At 39.9% G+C, this 19,399-nt stretch overlaps 1 protein-coding gene across 1 annotated transcript; it reads right to left on the bottom strand.

The window, feature by feature from the left end:
* Positions 1-4,282: 4,282 nt before the first annotated feature.
* On the bottom strand, positions 4,283-19,351 carry LOC122452467 (mitochondria localized glutamic acid rich protein). The gene is made up of 4 exons (XM_043486106.1): positions 15,482-19,351; positions 11,452-11,555; positions 6,580-6,673; positions 4,283-5,133 (listed from the first exon to the last, which is right to left on the bottom strand). Exons 1-4 carry the CDS (start codon positions 15,912-15,914, stop codon positions 4,700-4,702), a joined length of 1,065 nt encoding a protein of 354 aa, XP_043342041.1. The 5' UTR covers positions 15,915-19,351; the 3' UTR covers positions 4,283-4,699.
* Positions 19,352-19,399: the final 48 nt, after the last annotated feature.

The raw sequence follows: 19,399 nt of genomic DNA, 5'->3' as shown, positions 1-19,399 counted from the left end.
GTAGCTGCTGCTGCTGCTGCTAAGTCGCTTTAGTCGTGTCTAACTCTGTGCGACCCCATAGACAGCAGCCCACCAAGCTCCTCCGTCTCTGGGATTCTCTAGGCAAGAATACTGGAGTGGGTTGCCATTTCCTTCTCCAGGTTAGGTAGCTAAGAGCCCACAATTCCTGGGGCCAAAAAAAACCCCAAAACATGACAGAAGCAATACTGTAACAAATTCAATAAAGACTTAAAAAATAGTCCACACCAAAAAAATAAGAAAAAAAAAAAGACCCAAGTATTTAATCTATCTTTCCTATATGAAATCTACCTCAGTATGATCAAAGAGTTGGTGAAGTTCTCCATTATAGAAGTAATTCTGCTAATATGTAATGATAAAATTACAATGTCACCATTTTACAACTGTTAGTGAAATAATGGGTGATTCCAAAAATGGATGGATGACTTCATCAAAAAGAAAAAACAATTATATATTGTAAGCCCTGATGGAAGTGTGAATACCTATGAGGTATTCCTGTCCAAACAATAAGCCTAAATCTGATCAAACCTCTATATTTCTAAACACCACCTTACAGGCAGTACAAGGGAGAACATGTGAAAATAAAACCAAAAAAATACATGTAGTGGCAATAAGCAAAACCCAGACTGTGAATCATCTGGTCATTCTACAGATTAAAGGACTCAGTTTAAAAAAAAAATGACAAAGAGAAACAAAAGGGAGATGAAGGGGGAAACTATAGAAAAAAGACTTAAAGATATATTAACCAATTGCAATTTGTGGACTTCAGATTCTGAGCCAAAAAACAAACAGAAGGTGGGGAGAAAATCCTTAATGAGGCATTTGAGGAAATTTGCTTTCTGATAGATAATTAGTTATTATTATTGTTATAATAATAATAATTGTTATTATTATTTTACATACAGGCAGTGGTGGTGGTAGAAGATTAAGTGGGTGAGAATACGAATACAAGATTTGCCAAGACTTGATAGCTGGTAAATCTGAGTGAGAGCACATGAATATTTCTTATACTGCTCTCTCTAAGTTTTTTGGTCTGAAGATTTCCACAACATAACATTAAAAAGAAATATATTTTTTAAGATGAGGAAATTCTTGTTTTTGAAAGACTCTGAGTGGACATTATTGTGGCTGAATAAAATACCTAGAATTCCGGTGATTCATCCTGTGATTATGAGGAAGCCGACCAAGGATAAAGCCAAAACATTCTTGATAGTAGAGCAGAATAATAGAAATAACCTGGTTCTTGAGAGCTGAGCCACAGAATAAACCAACCTGGCAGCTGCCTGACCTCTGGAGAGCTGGTTAGATAGTAACTATCTCTGTTGTTTACTCAGTTTGAATTGGTTTCTGTTATTTGCAGCAGAAACCGTCCTAACCAAAAGATTGGAGAAGAATGCATTTTTGTGTGTATTTTGAGGTTGTAAGAGTGGTACTGGGTAGTATTTCTGCTCCATTTTACAGAATGTTGAGTGAAACAGCATCCCTTCATTGCACATAGGCCTTAGACTTACAAGTCTAATGCAGAATTGGTGTTGAGGCAAATTCAAAACAAATCCCAGATACATTTTGTACTTCAGAATGAAATGTTGCTCTGCAATGATCAAGTCCTAGTTATTATTTCTTGGTACCTCTCAAATTCCAAAGGGATTAAATCAGCCAGTATACCACCTTCCACCTACAGTCTACCCTACTTTACCTTGAGTGAACATCTTAGCAACCACACTGTTACAGAAGGCCAGGAACTAACAGTCTTCCACCCACCGCCAGTGATGGGGTCCTTATTGCTATCGAGCTGGTGAGTAATAAAATTCCAGAGCCCTATTCTTAGGGTCTGCTTCCTAGGACACTTGGTACAATTACCTTAGGTGGATTTCTTGGCAGCAGCTTTAAACAGGAATTTGGAGCAGGTGATTTATTAAAGGAGTGCTCTCAGGAGAACAGGAGGGAGGGAAGCAAAATATAACAGAAGAAAAAGCCAAGCAGTGATGTAATCTCAGCTGGAAACCAGATTCAACCTGAGCCCCTGGGGAGCTCTGAGCTGTCCCAGGGTGTCGGTTCCACCTTTTGTACCAGCGTGGTAGTCAATCATCGCTGTGAGCCACTGGAGGTGAGGTTAGGGCAGGGTGTGTGTAACACTCACAGGGGCAGAGAGTGTATGTACCGGCCCAGTTAAAGGGGTCTAGTCAGAGTATCAAGAGCATCCACTGCAACTTCCCAACTTATTTGGGTAGCCAAAACTGTACTAGATTCTGAGTGATCTAGCCCACCCCTGCATAACCATTCTTTCTCTTTGAAATCATCTTCACTACTCTCTCTTTTTTGTGCCACCTTAGCCACACATTCGGAGAAGGCAATGGCAACCCACTCCAGCACTCTTGCCTGGAAAATCCCATGGACGGAGGAGCCTGTTAGGCTGCGGTCCATGGGGTCACAAAGAGTCGGACACGACTGAGCAACTTCACTTTCACTTTTCACTTTCATGCATTGGAGAAGGAAATGGCAACCCACTCCAGTGTTCTTGCCTGGAGAATCCCAGGGACGGGGGAGCCTGGTGGGCTGCCGTCTATGGGGTCACACAGAGTTGGACACCACTGAAGCGACTTAGCAGCAGCCATACATTGGCCACCTTGCAATTCCTCAAATTCTTTTTTTTTTTTTCTTTTTTTATTGTATTTATTTTATTTTATTTTTTTTATTATTATTATTTTTTTTCCAGTGGGTTTTGTCATACATTGATATGAATCAGCCATGGATTTACATGTATTCCCAATCCCGATCCCCCCTCCCACCTCCCTCTCCACCCGATTCCTCTGGGTCTTCCCAGTGCACCAGGCCGGAGCACTTGTCTCATGCATCCCACCTGGGCTGGTGATCTGTTTCACCATAGATAGTATACATGCTGCTCTTTTGAAATATCCCACCCTCACATTCTCCCACAAAGTTCAAAAGTCTGTTCTGTATTTCTGTGTCTCTTTTTCTGTTTTGCATATAGGGTTATCGTTATCACCTTTCTAAATTCCATATATATGTGTTAGTATGCTGTAATGTTCTTTATCTTTCTGGCTTACTTCACTCTGTATAATGGGCTCCAGCTTCATCCATCTCATTAGGACTGGTTCAAATGAATTCTTTTTAATGGCTGAGTAATATTCCATGGTGTATATGTACCACAGCTTCCTTATCCATTCATCTGCTGATGGGCATCTAGGTTGCTTCCATGTCCTGGCTATTATAAACAGTGCTGCGATGAACATTGGGGTGCACGTGTCTCTTTCAGATCTGGTTTCCTCAGTGTGTATGCCCAGAAGTGGGATTGCTGGGTCATATGGCAGTTCTATTTCCAGTTTTTTAAGAAATCTCCACACTGTTTTCCATAGCGGCTGTACTAGTTTGCATTCCCACCAACAGTGTAAGAGGGTTCCCTTTAACACATTCATGCTTCAGATCCTTTTAGTCTTCTCATATGGAATATTTTTCTGCTGCTCTCTACCCTCCCATACCCTCATGACAAGCTCCCTTCTATATCCTTCAGGTTTTTACTCACAAGACAGCTTCTCAGTAAGGTCTTCTCTGGCTGCACTACGTAAAATGACAACTCCCACCCCTAAACCAACACGTAGGATTCCTTTACTTTCATTACTTTTTTCCAAATACTTATCAGTATCTAACAGACTATATTTATCTTGTTTATTATTTATATCTGTTTAGAGTTTTCTTGTTTATCTTGCTTACTATTTATTATCTGTTGACCTGGGTTTGATCCCCGGGCTGGGAAGACCCTCTGGAGGAGGGCATGGCAACCCACTCCAGTATTTTTGCCTAGAGAATCCCCACGGACAGAGGAGCCAGAACATGACTGAGCGACTAAGCATAGCACAGAGCATTTATTAACATATATATCCTAGGACATGAGCTGGGAAGGGCAGGAATTTTTGCTTTTTTTTTCATCTCAGCACTTAAACAGTGTCTGGTAAGTTATACGTCCTCAGTTAATACTGAATATGGAAATGAATGAATGATCCCTAGCATGAAGTGTAAGTCCTCAATAAACATTGCTCAAAGAGAACCAAGCTAATATGGAAAATATCGGCACAGCCCCCATGTAACATAGATGGGAGAAAGGTTACACATATTGCCATACACAGAGTTTTCTGTAGATTATGTTTTCTTTGATAACACTGCAATGTTCATGTGATGTTATATGTGTGCATGTTAATATATACTATTCATACATATAAATGTGAGTGAATAATAATAGAAGCACTAAAGATTTTCCAAATTTATTTAGAGTTCAAATTAAAAGTCAAGAACCTAGATTTACATACATTAAAGAAAGGCAGAGTTATAGCAAAACTAATGTGAATGAAGGTTGTAAAGATAGCTCAATCTCTGTCACATAAAATTTAAATTCACAGATGAAACTCTTTAAGCTTACTGCCTTGTCATACTCTGATCCCAGAGAGCAGAAAACTATTCAGACATGTAAAATCTCAAATCTCTCCATTCTGAAATCGATCAGTAGATAACAAAAACAAAAATCCTCAAGGCACAATACTATCTTCCAGAAAAGAAGCCTTTGTTGTTGTTGTTTTTTTTTTTTAATCTAAGGTTACTAAAACTACAAAGACACCTGTCAGCCCCTCTATGGCATTTTTTTGCTGAGGTGTCAATCAGCATGGGATTAACCTTGGGCTGAGGCGGCCTCAGAACTAGCACAGGCTTCTTCCTGTAAATCCTCCCCGGCAGAGGATTCTGACTCAGCTGGAGAATTTTCTTCCAGTTCAGCACGTTCACCAGAGCCTTCGTTCTCTGTTGTACCTTCATCACGATCCACGGCAGCAGCTTCCTCCGGAGCTGCGCTCGTGACCTCTGCGGTCGTTTCCTCTGCGGTCTCCCCTGTCGCCCCGCCTGTCGCCTCTGGCCGAGACTCAGCGCCGACCACCTCGGTCTCCGCAGGAGCAGCCTCGGCGTCATCTGGACAGGGGGGAGCCTCTTCTACGACCACAGCTGGAGCATCGGGAATATCTTCAGTAACCACCGGAGAAGCTTCCGCTGAAGATACTTCAGGGGCTTCTAAACTGGCTTCCTTGGCACCCACAAGGTTCTCTTTTTCACCTTTAAAATTCAGTCCATTAAAAAAAAGTGTGTTAAAGAGCATGGGAATACAGTGGACACTCTACAGTCATCTTAAAAGCTGAGTTGGGGAATTCCCTGGCAGCCCAATGGTTAGGACTCTGTACTTCCACTACCAAGGGTGTGGGTTCCATCCCTGGTCAGGGAAATAAGGTACCACATGTTCCGCCTTGCCGCCAAAAAGTTTTTTTTTAATAAATATATAAAAATTAAAAACTGAGACAAATCAATAAGTACTGACATGAAATGGTCTTCAAGGTAGTCTGTTAAGTGGAAAAGAGCAGTGTACAGGTATGGTACTATTTGTATTAGGACAAAAGGAGAGTAAGATTAAACCTAAATAGTTATATTTGTAAAGACTCTCCAGGGGGACACAAAGAAACTGGTGTTACTGGTTGCCTCTGGAGAGGAAAAATGGGGGATCTGCTATTTTGCAAACCCTTTGGAAACTCTTGAACTTTAAAAAGTAATAATTTACACGTATTATTTATTCAAATACAGGTCATGAAAATAAACAGGCCATGTGTCATGTGAAATAGCATGGGAAAATAACCAACTAACTGATGACTTTGAAGAGTTACTAATCCTCCCTCAACCTCAGTTTTGTCTCCTGTAAAATGGGGGATATTAATAATATCTACCTAACAAAGTATTGGGAGGATTAACTAAAATAATATATATGAAAAGGGTTAAAACCAAGGAAATGTTATGGAAATGCTGTATTTTAGTATTATTACAGACAACCATCTCATGATTATATTCAGTATGTTTATTAATGATATTCTCTTATTGTTCTCATGACAAAAAGGTTAAAACTGGTCCATGAGAAGCTGTTTTCCTTTGTCTCTTAATAGCGATCATAGTATTTGATAATAATGACGTTATAGCTGAAATGGAAGAAAGTATGGTATAAAGCAAGCACTTTAAGGCAAAAAGTATACATCAGGATGAAAATACGAAGTTTCTCTTCTTACTAATTGCCATTTTATCAATCTGAACTGAGGGACTCAGTATAGGTAACTGACTCTAATGTCACTGCACACAGATGTTCTTGGCCAAAATTGAAACAAAATGAGTTTCGTGACTTTAAAAAAATAAAGAGAGAAATGAAAGGTCAAGTTCACGCCTGCATGAATGGAAGCCTGAGTAGGGGAAGAGTAATGTCATCACACAAAGAAGTCAAAGATGCTGGTCAGCGGTTTAAATGTACAATGTTTTCATTTACCAAGCGCACTCATCCAAAACATCTTTAGACTTTGGTTGGACTTTTCCTTTTCTTTTTTTTTTGGACTTTTCCTTTTTGAACAAACTCCTACCTACACCATTCGGGACTAAGTAAAGAAGCCAAAATCAAATAGTGTTCATCGCTAGACTATGATGATGAAAATCAGTGCCTCAAGGAAAAAGAAAATAGTGAATTCACTTTACCTTGAGGTGGATGTAACTCCGCTTTGGTTTTTTCTTTCAAATCTGTTACATGATCGCTGCGTTTGGCCTTCCCTGATGTGACTCTCTTGTAAGTCTGAAAGTGAATGTGTGCTTAAATTTATTTCTTGAGCAAGAAGGTTCACCATGCCAAGTTTAAGGGTGTTTACAGTTCAAACAGGAAAAACCAATACACACCATCTATTTTTTTATTTACCCTTTGGAAATCTTTGTCATTAAGTAGAATGCTTTCTAAAAATAAAGAGGGATTTCCTTGGTTGTCCACTGGTTAAGGCTGCACCCTTCCAATGCAGGGGCTGTACGTTCTATCCCTGCTGGGGGAGTGAAGAATCCATATGCCTCACAGCCAAATTAAATTTAAAAAAGAAAAGAAAGAAATGCTCTGAGAGAGGTCAAAGAGAACTGAAAACACACAAAGTAGATAAGACAAAGAAGAAAATAATAAATTATGCTAAAGTAAAAATATTTTGATAGGCATTAAAAAATAGCCCCTGGCATTCATCTCAGAGAAGCAGAAATTTATGTGCACTCAAAAACCGGAACACACATGTTCATGGTAGCTTTAATCGTAATAGCCAAAAAATTGGAAGCAGTCCAGAAGTCCTACGTAGGCTGGTTGGTTACACAGGCTGTGGTGCGCCCATGACATGGGATACTGCTCTGCCATAAAGGGGATGAACTATAGATAAAAGGAGTGAACTGTGGGTACAGGAAACCACTTGGATGAATCTCCAGGCAAATCATGCTGAGTGAAAAAAACCAGTCTCAAAAGGCTACATACCTTCAGATTCCATCTACTTAATGTTATCTGAGGGGTGGGTAACATTTTTGAGATGACAAGAAATATAGAAATAGAGGATAGGTTAGTGTTGCCAGGAAGTAAAAGGAAGGGAGAGGAGAGCAGGAGGGAAGGAAGCACAATTACAAGAGACAACACTGGGGATCCTTGTGATGACACAATAGTTTTGTCTCTTGACTGTGATGGTAAACACACGTGATAAAATTGCTTAGGACTAAATACATGCAGTTAAGTGTTCACACACACATACACAAACACATGCACAAGTGCATGTAAAGCTGGTGGAATCTGATCAGGTCTACAGATCATATCAATGTCAGTCTCCTGGCTGTGATATTGTATTACAGTTAGGAGAGACGTTGGCACAGGGGAAATGAGGTGAAAGGTATATAAGCTGTCTTGGTATTAGTTATTATAACTGCATATGAAACTCAATTCTCTCACAATAAGAAGTTTTCAAAAAATCTTCCAAAATGACAGCTTTGTAGACCCCAGTGAAGATTTCTAGGGTTAGTCATTAAAAGCAGAAATATGACCTGCCATAGGTTACTTGCAAAACAGAATTGGGAATAAAGCTATCTGAACCTTAGATACAACATACAGATGTCTTTTTATTTCCAATTCAAGCAGTAATCTCTGGCCTGTATTCATATTAGACAATGATATTTTAAAAATGAAAATCTCACTAGTTAGATAATATTATTTGTATTATCTCAGCTTAAAAAATGTTAGTAGAGATTTCTCTCTTAGTGGTAGGATGATACATTTTAAAAATTGTATATTTATATGTGGGGCTTCCCAGGTGGCTCAGTGGTAAAGAATCCGCCTGCAGTGCAGGAGACATGGGTTCGGTTCCTGGGTTGGGAAGATTCCCTGGGAAAGGAAATGGCAACCCACTTCAGTATTCTTGCCTGGAAAAATCCCATGAACAGGGGGAGCCTGGCGGGTTGCAAAAGAGTCTGCACAACTAAACAACAGAAACAAATTTATATGTAGCCTTTCCTAAATTTCTAATAATCGTAAATCATTAATCTCATTAAAAGTTTTCCTATGCAAATTACAAACTATTTCTTGGCATGTTCAAATTAGACTATGAAAATGGAAACTGGATAAGCTCATGGTGAAAATGATGTAAAAGTGGCCCTTAAGCAACCCTCAGGGTTTGGTGAATTCTGACGTGAACCATCGGGCTTTGAAATACACAGAGCAAACAGGATCAGCCAGAAAGAGAGTCAACATATTTGTATAAAAGCAAGGAATATTTTCCCAGTGGGGTGGGAGATCCTGACGGCTTACAGGACTAGTATGCTGAGTCACTTCTCAGTACCGTAAAGCTGAACCTGTGCCCAAGTTCACGGCCCTGAAATGGCTATTCCAGCAACAACATCCCAAGGACATTAGTCTTATTGTTCAAGGGGCTAAAACACAATTGAGCTGTTAAAGCAGAATCAAAGAGATATAAGAATAACTCACACTCGTGTAACCTAGAGGATCTAGCTTTGTAAAATCTAACATAATCAAGCAGAGTAGAAGAAAGATCGATTAAAAGAGAGGGTCTCAGAGTTAGACTTTGGAAATAATTTCCAAATGACATTATACATTTATTAAATGTGAGCATTTAAAATCTACCACAGCTTTTTTTTTTTTTTTTTTACCGCAGCTTTTAAAACCCAGTCTGGCATTTTGTTTTTCAAGATACCCAGACGTTGGACTTCCCTGGTGGCCCAGTGGTTAAGATGCTGCGTTTCTAATGCAGGGAGTGCAGATTCAATCTCTGGTTGAGGAACTAAGATTCCATATGCTGCTTGGGTGGCCAGAAATAAATAAATAACTTTTTAAAAATATAGCTGGACTCTCAAAAAATTGAAGTGACCTGGGCCTTTCTCAGATTTTAAGAGGCTCTCATTGTAGAAGATTTTACTTGGAAATGAAAGAGTGTTCTTGGCTACAGAACACCTGTAGATTCAGTTTGGATTAAATCTAATATAGAATTTATTATTCTATATTAGAATAATATAGAATAATATTATTCTAGTATAATAGAATAATATTATAAGAAGACGGGTTTTTGGAGTGCCTCACATTCTGTATTTCCTCTGGAAAGTAGCCTAAGACTCTTGGGAATTAAGGCTTCCAGCATTCAAAATTAAAACTATATAATCTTAGAGGTGGAAAGGGACTTAGAGATCATCGCCTTGTCCAATTTCCACTCCCACTGTCAGAGAACAAGCTCAGAAAGAGCTCTCGCAAGTAGCCAGTTTCTAACTGTCCAGTTTACTCCTGCTTTTGCAAAGAAAGATTTAGTGGCCTGGAGAGGTTCATGTCTGGCACTAGTAAGCATAATTAGGAATGTGGTGATGTCCAGATGAAATTCAGTCTTCCAGCTTCCCACATAATCACATGACCTAGTTTAATCTGTTTTATCCAGTGGCCTATATCTGACTAGAGTAGCCCTGGGCAGTGAATTCAATATTAAGCAGTGGAAAGATGGTAAAAGCAAAGAAATCTAGGTAAGAGGGAAAGCCGATTAGAGGAGGACAATAATAAAAATGACATCTTTGAACTTTACTAGATTCTTGAGGCTTTCAAATTCCTGAAGATTAAAATAAGCGTTTTGGTTTCATTGTCTTCATAGTCCTACAAACTGCTCATAATTAAGACTAAAAATCCCTTTTATGTATATTTTTGTAGTGTCAAACCAAAATGTAGTGATTGTGTAGTCTTATGGTTTCTGAAGAATAACACTTATTCTACTCTTATTCTTAATAAAGATTAGATTTCAATTTAGAAAGAAAATGAGGAATGATTCAATTTAATAGGATTATTATTATTATTATTTTAGCCACACCACACAGTTTTCGGGATCTTAGTTCCCTGACCAAGGATTGAACTGTGCCCACAACTCTGAAAGTGCTGAGTCCTAACCACTGGACTGCCAGGGAATTCCCTGTTTCAGTTTTTTTTTTTTTAGCTTCAAAATCATACTGTTAAAAGCATACTGTTTTATAGTGATTACGTGCAGGGAGTGAATAAGGGAAACCAGGCAGGAAAACATTCTTTTGATGTTATATATGTGGGTATTTGAATTAAAAAAAAAATATGGATAAATATTACTTTTTAATAAAAAAATATAAAGCTAATAAAAAATATGGAGACAATAAAAAGGTGGTGGGGAAAGAAGGAAGAATGACTGCTTGGAGCACAGAGGATTTTTAGGGCAGTGAGACTGTATGCTACTGAAATGATGAATGTACATGTGCGCATGCTAAGTTGCTTCAGTTGTATCCGACTCTTTGCAACACTGTGGACTGTAGCCCACCAGGCTCCTCTGTCCATGGGGATTCTCCAGGCAAGAATACTGGAGTCGGTTGCCATGCTCTGCTCCAGGGGATCTTCCCGACCCGGGGATGGAGTCTGCCTCTCCTGAGACTTCTGCATTGCAAGTGGATTCTTTACCACTGAGCCACCAGGGAAGGCATTATGGTGAATACGTGTCATTATATCTTTGTCAAAATCCATATAATGTACAACACTAAGAGTGTACTCTCATGTAAATTGCAGACTTTAGTTAATAACAATGTATCAGTATTGACTCATCAGTTGTAAGAAACTGTAGCTCACTAAAGGGAGGTTATTGATAAGGAAAAGGCGGTCAGAGAGGTAAGGGGGGAATTCTCTGCACTTCCTGCTTATTTTTCTGTAAACCTAAAACTCGTCTTTAAAATAAAGTCTATTAATTTTTTTAAAAGTTTCTCTCTCAAAACAGTTCTTGTTGAATGTCATTAATAGTACTTACCTTAAAGAATTGTTGTAATTATTAAATGAACCATGAGTCTGAAATATGGTCTCAAATGTCAGCTATTAGTACTACTAGTATTTATAATAACATTGTTTTTTACTGGAAGTCATCCATACTTAGTGGTATTAAGCATTTTATACTTAAATTCTTTTTTCATAATCTTGTATATTCAATTACTCCTAGGTCCTGCTTTGAGTTTTACCACATGTTGTGAAATATATGGATTCCTGAACACCAAGGTTATTTAATCACTTACATAATATCCACCAGCACTGACTGTGACACCTACAACCAGATAATAGATCATATTTGATCCAGATGATCCAGGGAATTTGTTAGATGATATCCAGCGAAGAGATGCTAAGAAAACAAGTTTAAACACAGTTAGCTCCACCATGGGCAAAACTATTTTAAGTGATTACATAAAAAAATTTTTTCCCCTCAGTGAGCATGGACTATATTAACATCAACTGATTTTAGCTTAAAGGAATACAGTATTACAAGGTAGGGCAGTAATTCCACTTGACATTTTTCTCAATCTGATTTGATAATTACTTATGAAACCTGTCATCTTGATGCTCAGCATCATGCTTTTCTTAGGAGGAATGCAGGCGTGAGTAAGGAGAAATGATAAAAGCATGAAACAATTTTAACAGTCAAAGGAAATACAGGTTAGCAAAAGAAATCCATTTATTAAATATACCAAACTAAAAAAAAAAATATTATATATACCACACCACAGCATTCAATGGAAAAGTTTATTTTTTAAAATGAATTTAATAATTTGTGCTTAAAATTTATGTGTTAAATAAAAACTTATGTTGAAATCCTACATGTTTCTATAAATCTATAACACAAATGTAGGCATAGAAAGAAACTTTAATTCTTCTAATATAAAACCTTTAAAGATGGGCAGATATAAACGTTTCAAAGACAAATGTTGCCAATAAGTTCATATCTAAAACAGAAGGGCAATTTTGTACAAAGTAATAGAAATAGATAAAGTACTATACTACTCTACTTAAATATATTAACTGTGTAGTGCTAGAATTTGTATATACCATATGCTGTGGAATTGAAATTTTTTTTTTTTTTTGAAATTTTTTATAATAAACTCAAAGCTAGAAGAAGCTTAAAGCCAAAATTCTCTATTTTAAAGATAAAAAAAAGATGAAAAAGTAGAGACCTTTATTACTCATTTGACAAACAGTTGGACAGTTATGTGTTTGGCATTGTTAGAAGCATTAAGACTATAACTGAAGGGACCTCTCTGGCAGTCCAGTGGTTAAGACTCTGCACTTGCAATGCCTGAAGTGTGGGTTCAATCCCTGGTTGGGGAACTAGGATCCCACATGCCTTGAGGCACAGCCAAAAACAAATAAATTAATTAAATAATCTTAACAAAAATATGATTGTAAGCACAACACACAAGGTCCCTAGCATAAAAAAAGAAGGAAAAGATGTAGAGACAAGTAATTGTAGGCAAATAGCTGCAATGCAGCATGGCAAATGATGTAATGGATGAAATATGAAAGCCGAAGCAACAACAGCATGAAAACGCAGCGAAAGACCTCAGCTAGCCGGCTCAGTGTAACTGTCACAGTTGAAGAGACATGACCTAGCTTTGAGGGAAAGGAGGAGTTTGTCAGATAAATAAGGGGAGGGAAAATGGCGCTGCAGGCAGAAGGCAGAGCATGTGCAAAAGCATGAGACCTGGGTGATGAGGAAAATGCAGTATTTTGATGTGACCTGGCACAGAGAATAAGGGTGTAGGGACCAGGAAGAAGCTCTGATTTGCAGAAAGCAAATCTTAGGACATCTTCGCAAACTACAAATCTCTGTAGTAGCAAAACTGGAAAGATTTTGTATATATGTTCTTAGTTTGGATATAAATGAACACTGCTCAGAAAAAAAACTTTTTTTTTCACAAATGTGCCCGGAGAGGCTATGGTAAGAAGTTAGGTCTTTGACTTCTAGTGGAGCTTTTGTTGGTTTAAAAATACATCTGTTATTAAATAGGGAATATGTAGCTTTCATAGTCAGCAACCAGGCATAAGTAACATAAAGGTTTTTTTAATAGGAAGAAATAGAGAAAATCACGAACGTTTAAGTACAGACAAATACAAATACAATTATGACAAAGATATTCAAATGAACAGTAAAATGGGAAATAAATATTCAGTAAGGATTAGATAAATTTTAGCATATTTGTAATGTGAAACATAAATATTTTAATTTTTGCAGAAGACTATATGAGAAAATATTTACAATATATTAAGTGAAAAGTTACAGCAAAGTAATCTTTATAGGACTATCCCAGATTTGTGGAAGCAATGTGCAAAAGAAAAAAAAACGCAGGGAGAAAAAAAGGTGTGGAACACTGTGTATACTAAAATACAAATAAACAGTGGTATTCACTAAGTGATAGGATTTATCAGTGACTTCTATTTTGCCTTTCTGAGTTTTTCCCGTGATTTACTATAAACCTAATTTATTTACTCATTAAAATTTTACATTTTTAAAAGCAAAAACCAGAGAACAAAATTTGATGAGGCACAGTAAAAATTTTATCCTTCAATAAACTGAATCAATTACATTTTTCATCAAAGTTGAAAGAACCAATAAAAGGTTAATGCTCACGACCAAAGCCAAATTTTCAGTCAATAACATTTCTGAAAAAACTTAAATCAAAAAAAGAATTAGGTGAAAATGAGAAAAAGTACTGGGTTTTTTTTGTAGTACTGCTACAACCAATATTGCTAACCTATTTAGAATTTTAAAGCTGCTTTTCTTTTGCCCCAAATAATTATTTGAAATATGTGTAGCTACCAAAAAAAAAAAAAAGACATATATGTGGCCGGTGGGGGCTGCGGTGAGATAACGCGAAAGGCCACGATCAGGGGGCTCATCTGTCTCCCCCCATCCCCCATCACAACAGCCCCGTTATCTTCAGAAATTTCAAATGAATGGTTTCCTCTTATATCACTAGCGAAAAACCTGCTCTATCTTATTCGGCATAAAGATCAAGGAAAACGAAGTCTTATTTCTGTTAATGGAGGCAATTTCTTCCCAGGAGCATTTTAACAGGAAAAATAATGCTAGTTAGGCAGACCTTGCTTCCCTCCCACTATTACTAATCACCGCCGCAGGCTTAATCAAACTGAGGGGGGTGTGTATGGAAATGGGCCATGGAATTTTCCGCCGGAGTCTTTCTCTTTCCCCTCTCCCCGACTCCAACGCACGAACTATGCTAAAGCCTTAGGAGAGAGGCAAAGTGAAGGGAGAACTAAGAATTTTCCATGAGGTTGTCTAAGAGCCGGCGCCCCAGTCAGGGACAGAAAAGACAGGGGAGATGGATGGGGACTAGGAATGAGCCGGCCGGGGCAGAAGTTCTCCGGGAGCGCGGACCTGGGCCCAGGCTCGCCGGCTGCTCGGGAAAGATGCTCTCAGTGCTCACACTTAAGCATCTGCGATGTCCCGGGCCCTATGCTAGGCGCTTTCGTACGTGTCAATTTTTATTTAATAAGCTTTTAACTCTCACTGCACTTCACTTGTAGGGAATATGTCCCTTTCCCCATGTTTTAGAAAATCTACGGGTGAAGATCCAGGGGCGACGCAGTCGAACAGCTGGTGAGCTCGTTTTCTCTGCAGCCCCCAAGGAAGGTGCGACGAAGCCGCTTCCTCGGCGGGGATGCCACGGCTCGCGCGGGCCGAGTCCTGGCCAAGTCTGGAGTTTATTTCTCAAGAGCAGTTACCCAATTTCTACTAGACCGACACCGCCTCCCGCAACCCGCCTGGCCCGCAGGTCTGTGACCATCTGCCCACCAATACCTCTGCTTCCTCGTAAAGATGGAGAACGCCTTGGTCCCTATGTCAATACCAGTGGGAAGCTAATGCCTACGTTAGCCAGGCAGTTTTCTAAGCGCTTTTAACTACATAATAATTCATTAAAACTCACAACAAGTGTTGTCCATTCACCAGTTGAGGAAAATGAAGTTAAATCACTTGCCCAAGATCAAGATTCGAACTCAGGAAATCTAGTCCGGATTCAGAAGCCCGCGCTGGAAACGTTCCCTACTTCCAAGATCTCCAAGAATTTCGGGGAGATTTCCCGGCCACTCTCCCCCATCTCTCCCCCATCAACCTCGGGCTTCTGCTGCCCGGGGATGGATCTGACCCACCAAGGGCACACCGGTACTGGGGGCGCCCGCGCAATCTGTGCGCGGGGCACCTGTCCTCAGGCTTGGACGCCGGGAGAGGATCCCCGGTCTGCACCTGGGACTCACCGTCTTTCCGGAGCGGCGCGGGGCCTGGGGGCGCCCTCAGTGGGAGCGCCAGGGTCTTGGAGACCGCCCGGCGGAGGTACATCGCGCCAGCAGCTAGCAGCGAAGCAGCCTCTCTAGCCCAGAGCCCGCTGCGGGGTTGCGAGCCCCGCCCCGGGGAGGGGCGCCGACCCCTGCCCGCCCCGCCCGGGCGGTCTCTGGGGACGTGCAAAGCGGTTGGTCTTCTGCACCATCCTCCCACAACCCAATCTCCAGATTCTGTTGCTTTCTCCAGGGCCTGAGAACTCAGCTGACGGCGGCCTCTCAGAATAAGGATAGGGAACCATGAAGTCGCCGTCATCTGCCTACCCATTGCCTTATCTTCCACTCGGAGTGGACTGGAAATGTTTCGGACCTCGCATCTGGAATAAGACAGACATGATTGATCATGCCACATGAAATCGGAACCCACTTTATCTCATATACTCCACTAGCTTTCCTAGGAGTGGAAAGGGTAGCTACAAGCTCCCAGGAGACGAATCAAAGAGAGAGACAGCCTCAGCATTCCACTGGTACTCTGGGTAATGTTCAGAATCCTAAGAAAATTCCCAGGTAATGGCTGAATCTCTAGGCAATTCATTATTACAATGACTTTTAAATATAATCTCCAAAAGTGCTACATATTCCTCTATGGGATGTGAAACTGCTGCTGCTGCTGCTGCTAAGTCGCTTCAGTCGTGTCGGACTCTGTGCGACCCCATGGACAGCAGCCCACCAGGCTCCTCTGTCCACGGGATTCTCCAGGCAAGAATACTGGAGTGGGTTGCCATTTCCTTCTCCGGGATGTGAAACTAGTATTTCCAAATCAATTAAAAACACTAATTAGACTTTTCCTCCAAATTTCAATTACTTTCCTCATGTCTTCAAGAATCTGTCACAGTTTGAATATGGAAACTAGTAATTTATGCTTATAACATTTCTTAAATGATTAATCTTTGGGACTTCCCTGAAATGATCAACCTTTGAAAGAGACCATTTCCTACTGTAATAACCCCTTATGCACGTTTGGCATTTGACAGTTTACAAAGCACTTTCACATAATTTTCTCCTTTAATTTTCATTTCACCCCTCTGAGGAAGGTGGCAATTATTCCATTTAGCAAAAAAACAGGTGGTGACTTTTTTAAGGACATAAACATGGTCCTTCTCGTTCCAAGTTCTCTTGGTATATTACAGGCAAAATATTTGCTCATTTCCTTTGCAAATAACTAAACATTCCTCAGAGGTTCTAGTTTTAACCCAATTCTAATAATATTTAATATACTCTCATTTAACGAGTACAAGCCAATGATCAGAACTGGTTTTTTTTATTTTTTGATGCTCAGAATAATGAGTTATTCCTATCGACTAAATCTTAAGAACAATTAGGTAAGCTGTTAATGAGAGGTCTAATTTAGACTTGCAAGCCTGGAAGATGGGGCTAGACCCAGACCTTTCACCAAGAAGTTAGGTAGTCCTGAAATATAACAAAATGCAGATTAGTACACTTGCTACCTTTGGCCAGCATCAAGCACACATCCTAGAATGAATTGCCAGCAGATACAACAGACTGACAAATAGAATCAAATCAGTGGGGAGAGCTCCTAACCATTTTCAATTTGGTGCTGCTTGATTTAAAAAAAAAAAATCTACCACTACAGCTCATTCTTTCTTTCACCTACTTAGGTCTGAATTTTGAAAGTTGCCAGGAAGAGGAAATAGTCAAAGGCAGTAAATGCATTTAAATAAATTAATGTAGGGGGAGAAAAAAGAATGCCAGGGAATTCCCTGGCAGTCCAGTGGTTGGGACTAGGCTCTTTCACTGTCGGGGGCCTGGGTTCAATCCAGGGTCAGGGAACTCAGAATATTGCAAGAGGGGTGACACAGTTAAAAAAAAAAAGAAAAAAGAACTAGTGTGTACATTATACTGGTATTTAGTGTACTGGCAGCTCCCCTAAAACAGGATTCTTTCTGAGTAAACATCTGTAAAAACACCGTTCTAGACCTCTCCCTTTGGAATTCCGATGTAGACTCAGGGTCTCAGTATAGACCGAGACCTAGATCATCCCCAGGGTCGACAGCAGCCCCCTGCTGTCAATCACTCACACTGTCTTTCAGGATCTTCAGAATGCCTACAACATGCGTGTTCTAGATGCTGAGGACTGGTTACAATCTACTGCAGAAATATTCACCGAGTATCTGATCACTGGTGTTCCAGCGCATTCTTCAAAGAACAAGATATGATTTCTGGTACCGCTCACAGTTTCAGGTTACAGAGACATGGAAGCAACAATTTTTCTCAGCAGTGGCTGCCAAGCCTCCCATTAATGGGGGTCAATGATCACAAAGATATCTCTGGCCAGGTATCAGTAATAAGTGTAAAAGAAGAGCGCTGGTTAGAGCCAAACTGGTTTAAACAATGCAAACCAACTAATTCAAACAATACAAAAATAACTCACATGTATGTGCTGTGTTTTGCTCAGTCGTGTCTCTTTGCAACCCAATGGACCGTAGCTTGCCAGGCTCCTCTGTCCATGGGAATTCTCCAGGCAAGAATACTGGAGTGGATTGCTATGCTCTCCTCCAGTGTATCTTCCCAACCCAGGGATTGAAAACAGGTGTCCTACATTGCAGGCAGATCCTTTTAACGTCTGAGCCACCAGGGAAGCCCAAGAATACTGGAGTGGGTCATCTATCCTGTCTTCAGGGGAACTTCCCCACCCAGGAATCGAACCAGGGTCTCTTGTGTTGCAGGCGGATTCTTTACCAGCTGAGCTACTAGGGAAGCCCAGATCACATGTATATAGGGCTTTAAAATTTCTCCCAACATGTTGTCACATCTGTCTTTGTGCTTTGTCCTCTACACAAGCCTAAGGAGTAGGCAGAGGAATGTTGATTATCCTTGTATTACACATGAAAAAAATCAAGGTAGTATAACACTGTTGTTGAGTCTGAGTTTGGGAGTCACATACCTGTTCTAATTTACTGGTCTGAGTAAAATGTGGGTAATTCCTTTACTCATAGGGTTTTTGGAAGCGCAGACACACATTAGGTATAAAACGTGCTCAGCTAGTTGGGGGAGGCAGTGCTAGATTCTGACTTCCAGTCTGAACTGAAGCTCATTTCCCTTACAATGTTCTGAAGGCGCTCAGTGGGCATGTGACAGGGTCCATTATATTCCACCATCTCATCATATGGTAAAGTCCGGTGGGGAGTTTACTGTGTCCTCTATGTTGGATGTGGCTGTCCTAGCTGAGAGGCAAGAGCCTGTGATAGTGCCACCTCTCCAGATCCCTTTTCATCTTAGCTTTAAGCTTGTGCCTCTTGGATCAAAGGGAATTTGCTACCTACTCTACTCTCTTGTAGGATACGTGGCTTTCCATTTTGATGCCAACCTCTTTTCACATCTTGATGAAATACTTCCCAAGAGAGGACATGCCTGTGGGTTGTCAAATTCATTCTATAGCAAGCCATTTCTCCAGAACCCCAAGAGAATTTTAACAGTAGGTCTTTGCTACAGATGACTCTGTAAGGCTCAGACAAGTTTCCCAGTTGTTAGTCACACTGTTTATAATGCTGCCCTTGAGCATATCCTTGACATTTTTTCTTGGTCTTGTTGGGAAAACAAGAATCGAGGGCTGGAGTTAACTTGGTTTGTTTAATGATTTCCACCTAATTGTGATTGTTGACAAAGACAATGTTAATTTTGAAAACATGTTCTAAGAGTCCTCTACTGACAATATTAATACTTATTCAAGGCTTAAGTTCCATATAATTAAAGTCAATTTTCAGAGACTGAGTGACTTCCTAGACTCCACAGAAAGCTACAAACAGCTTTGTTTTTCTTAATATTAAATCCCTAGGCTATAACTCAGAGAAGGCAATGGCAACCCACTCCAGTACT

This window comes from Cervus canadensis, chromosome 1 (assembly GCF_019320065.1).
Source record: "Cervus canadensis isolate Bull #8, Minnesota chromosome 1, ASM1932006v1, whole genome shotgun sequence".
Classification (NCBI taxonomy): Eukaryota; Metazoa; Chordata; class Mammalia; order Artiodactyla; family Cervidae; genus Cervus; species Cervus canadensis.
Note: the sequence above shows the minus strand (reverse complement) of the source record. Positions and strands in the feature narration are given on the sequence as shown.

What these genes read in the sequence shown, in the direction of transcription:
- LOC122452467 (XM_043486106.1), bottom strand. Translation starts at nt 15,914, where the DNA reads ATGTGGCATGATCAATCATGTCTGTCTTATTCCAGATGCGAGGTCCGA. An exon ending in CGCGCCGCTCCGGAAAGACG is followed by an intron (nt 11,556 to 15,481) that starts GTGAGTCCCAGG and finishes TTGTTTTCTTAG; the next exon opens with CATCTCTTCGCTGGATATCA. An exon ending in GGAGTTACATCCACCTCAAG is followed by an intron (nt 5,134 to 6,579) that starts GTAAAGTGAATT and finishes TGAATTTTAAAG; the next exon opens with GTGAAAAAGAGAACCTTGTG.